This window comes from Rhagoletis zephyria, unplaced genomic scaffold (assembly GCF_001687245.7).
Source record: "Rhagoletis zephyria isolate East Lansing unplaced genomic scaffold, Rhagoletis_zephyria_1.1 Rzeph_scaffold_04267, whole genome shotgun sequence".
Lineage (NCBI taxonomy): Eukaryota > Metazoa > Arthropoda > Insecta > Diptera > Tephritidae > Rhagoletis > Rhagoletis zephyria.
Window position 1 is genome coordinate 1 of NW_016161350.1, and position 4696 is coordinate 4696.

At 42.2% G+C, this 4696-nt stretch overlaps 1 protein-coding gene across 1 annotated transcript in view; it reads left to right on the forward strand.

Moving 5' to 3' along the window:
- The first annotated feature begins 6 nt into the window (after positions 1–6).
- Positions 7–4696, forward strand: part of blo (bloated) — a 43028-nt gene continuing 38338 nt past the window's right edge. The window contains exons 1-2 of the mRNA XM_017625813.1: positions 7–1511; positions 1581–2166. Of these exons, the coding sequence (XP_017481302.1) occupies positions 16–1511; positions 1581–2166 (2082 nt within the window). The 5' untranslated portion in view covers positions 7–15. The remainder of the gene's footprint in view (positions 1512–1580; positions 2167–4696) is intronic.

A 4696-nucleotide genomic window follows, 5' to 3' on the forward strand; every position in this document is an offset into this window, starting at 1 on the left:
AAATCACAAGAGAACATGCATAGCTCACAGTTGCCGGCACAAAAATTACCGCTTACCAAGGGCGTCACTGTCAATGGGCTGGCAAAGCGTTTGTCAATGGAACGCTTTTCTCCACCACCACCACTGTCTGGTCCGGCTTTTTCATACATACGCCCGAATGAGGGAATCATGTATGCACAGTTGGATCACAATGAAGAACAAAACCAACGTCGCCAGTCACTACATTCACCCATCCGAGACCTGCGTACGCCGCAGCGAGAGTACCGTTCACCAGCTCGTGATATTAGGGATCTACGTTCACCGGAACGCGATCTCCTTATGTCTGATATGGTGCTGGGTCGACAGTCAGTTGATCGAACTGACTTTTCTGCTAGTCAAAACATCTTAAAAAATGCCAGCTATAACACCAACTCCCATAACCGTCGAATTGGAAATAGCAATGGCAGTCGCATTATAATTGAACCATCACCACGCGCGCATGATGCGTATGGATCGCAAGCCGCCGCGGTCGGGCCCACTACCATACGCATCACCAATTCGCACTCACCTTCCCCATGGCAGCAACTTAGTCCTCGTAACTTAAGCGATGAGGATGAGGGATTAGGTACGGAAACCCGGAAATATTACGAGGATGAAGCGCTGCCTATTACAAAGTCTCGCGGTAGTAAGTCCCCTGCTGAGCCGCCAATTGTTCCAGTCATTCGCAGCATCACTCCTACCCGCGAGAACGGTTATGATGCTTGTGCCTATCAGTCGGCTTTGCGCGATGAACCTATGGATGATATTGGCTATCGCCGGGCCCGACTTGAGTCACGAATTTTGACACGCCGTTTCGGTGAGTCGGCAACATTAGATCGCAATATATCTAATCGCATTAAAGGCATGTCACCTGAACGCAATGGATATCACCGCGACACTGGAGCCTCGCCAGAACGCAACAGAGAAGTGCGCGAAGAGTCAACGCAGCATCGCTACCTCAGCCCGGAACGCGAGAGAGAATCATACGAACCGCGTTTTCACAAAATGGAAACCTCTGAGATACTAAATAAATACTCACCAGAACGCTCACACTTAGATATTATTGCGCCAACAGCGGCGCCAGTTACAACGCCACCGATAGAAAGAACTTCTAGATATAAGCACACTAAATACTACGATGATGAACGTGGGGGTATAAAAGAGGTGTATGAGCGGGAGACACATTTGGATGTACACGGGAAACCACATGTGCGCGAGACACGACATTGTGAGAGAATGGATGGCTCATTGGAGCGCCAACAACTGAATGACTATGAGCCCAAGAGTTTGGATTCACAGCTAACGAGCACTGATCAATATCGCTCCTCGCCCGAGAACATGAAGCGTTATGAGATAAGTTTGGCACACCCCCATGACATGCATAGCAGCAGTCTGAAGCGGGATAAGCTGCAACAGCGAAGCTTCGACAAAGGGGACTCTGGTATTGAGAATGACTTTCGAAAAGAATCCTTCAATGGAGAGCTAACATCAAGGTAATTAGCATAATATTTTGTTTATTGTTTTCGTATTCAGGGTACTTTTTGTGAAATATTTCCACTTAGATGGCGCAAGCGGACCACTGCAGATGATATAAAAGCTTGCGAATCATTTCTTCGGAAGGAACGGCGTCACATCGAGCAGCTGCATGTAACACGACGCAAGGATAGTTACGTCTATCGAGAAAGATCCATCGACGACGGCTCACACTATGATCCGCATCTGGACAAGTATCCAGTTGCAAATAACACGCTTCGACGGAAGGATCAACAGTCGCAGACTGCCGGATCCGAGACGATAAAACGCAATAAGAAGCTCGGCGGTTTCGAAAAAGTTAAACAGCTTTTTACAGGCGTAAGTGCTGGCGGTGGAAGCGGCAGCGGAAGCGAGGGTGGCAAATCTGGCAAAAAAGATGGCGAGAGACAAACGCGCGGTAATAGCAGCATCACTACGGTGACGACGAACAGCAGTTCGCCAACCACTCGAGGAACGGGAATATCCAAAGACAAAGACAATAGTGGAGGAGAGAAAGAACGTGACCGCTACATGGTAAAAGAAGAAGAGATGCGTTCGCGTTACAGTGAGCATCACGGAGCTGGCGGAACGAACACAGCGGCAATGCCGCGTGATAATGGGTTCCGCGAACCAAAGGTGAGTGGCTACTACAGCTAAATAGCTAATATTTTAAAAACAACATTAAGAATGTGGAGAAAAAGGCATGAATGGCTAATTAGAAAATGATTCACAGTGGCGGTTGTGTTGTGCTAAACGCTTGGGGTGTAATATGTGAAAGATCAAGTTCAGTGCCCACGCTGGTATGTGACCTTTCTAATTATTTTCGTATCGATTTTTAAAGCATTATTAAAATGTTGCCACCAGCGTTCTGGTGGGAGTTTGCCCGTCACATATGATCACCCCACACATATACCTAACGGTCCAAACAAAGAAATAGCGTGAGATCAAAGCTCTTTCAAAAAGCATGTTTCCGCATGTGGAATTCTATTGTTTTGTCTATCACAAGATGGCCTATTCAATAAAATCTAACAACAACAAATCTAATATAATATTTTACCAGTAATCACGTTCAATTGCGCCACGATAACATGTCAATGTGTTAATGCCTGGTAGTTGGACAATAGTAGATTTTTCTTTTGCAACTATACAAGCCATTTAAGCAATACAAGTCCCTGTTCGAATGACGCAATGGCTATCGCATCTTTGACGGCGCCACTTTGACTCTAAAGCTGCTGAACGCCGTGTTGGCGATGGTTACAAACACTCCAAATCTTTGCTATACAATAGTTGGACGAATGTAACTATACTTGCATACATACGTACGTTAAAAATGTGCATGTTTATGTGCGAATGATGAGTAGACTGTATATGACTTGCTGAAAATCGCTTCCTTGTGGCATGTTGGCGCTTTGGACGCACGTCAGTTGAGTACATCGTTGGCGGCAATCGAGACCGCACTTGAAGTGAGGTGCTACTTGTGGTGCAATGGCGCTGCATTGTCCGCTACTGCTGGTTGCCACACTTCCGTAACAACTACTACGTCTACTCTTAATTTGGCATGCAAATGGAGCTTTAGTAAGATTGCAACATCATCAGTATGATTGTGCGATTACAGCGCTGCCGCTACCGCTTGTTGAATATCGCACCCACAATTTCCCAAATGCAGCTTGTGCATTTGTACATGTGTACATGCATACCTACAAATTTTCAGCGAAGAAGCATCATTCCAACTTCAGTTTATTGCTGAGGAATAGGTTTTTGTAAGTCATCGGCAAGCAAGGAGAGGGCTTTTGAATTTGAATATTATGATTATGTACTAGACGCTCGTTATGATCCATGAAATGTTTGAGAAAAGTCATGGAGGTCACCATATTGTTGTGCTACTATTGCCCTTTACTCGTGTAATAAAGGTCCACTCTTACGTGAGCTGTGAAAAGCTTCTGCTTCGTTTTTTTTTTTGTCCAATCGTGTATTTACAAATGAAAGCATAAGTTTGTGCATACATAAGTATGTTCAAAAGTAAGCACAAATACCTATATGTCTGTATACACATGCATATAATACATACTATGCATAAATATTAACTGATTTTTGAAGAGACCGCGCTAAAGATTTTTATTGATGCCACTGTAAGAGCAATTTGTCAATCATTGAATTCCATTTTGAAATTTCAGCGTATTGTGTGCCGTTAACACTTTAAAATTTACGCTAAGTTCCCACAGTGTAAAGGTCTGATTATGCATACTTCGCATAACTTCGCACAACCATTTGCAATAGAAATTTAACTTAAGAAAATTCCAAGCAAAATCTAAACTCAACAGATCGCGAAGTTTTCCAAAGTTCCGCTAATTTCTGGGTAATGGAATACATACAAAATATATACAAAGTTCATACGAAATTAGAGTTTGAAGTTTATGCCATGTTGTGCGAAGTTATGCGAAGTATGCATAATCAGACCATAACTCATTCGTAATTCGCTCTCTCATTCGTAATTCGCTCTCTCATTCGTAATTCGCTCTCTCATTCATAATTCGCTCTCTCATTCGTAAATGGCTCTCCAATTGGAGAGCGAATTACCTAACTTGAAGGTAATGCAGATAATTACCATGCGAATTAAGAACAAATCATTGCCATCCCTAGTTTTAATCGGAAATTTATGTTTTATACTAGCAGAACCCCCGATGTCGTTGGGGGTAAACAAATGAAAATATAAAACAGTTGTACAAATATTCAGTTCAGCAAAAATTAAAGGAGACAAACAATTTTCTTTCTGTTGAAATTAAGACATCCTTATGAACCATACTTTTAGTTTTATCGCGCTTCAACTACTATCAGGCATGTTCTGAAATTCGAAAATTTGAAATCGACTCGATTTCGATAATTTTTTCCGAAGGTTTTTAACCCAAAAACTTAAAAGTCTCGCATTAAAATTATGTATTTCATATCGCTGACACTTCTTTCACGGTTTTCAATTAGATTATTCACTCTTTTCATCAGATATAATTAAAAAATATTTGGCAAGTCGAGTCGATTTCAAAGTTTCGAATTTCAGAACATGCCTGTATATATTTGTCATCATTTTCTGTACTACAAATCTTGTTTCATTATTAATATTTGATGGATTAAGGCAACGATAGAATTTTCAAATTAGAATTAGTCTACTATG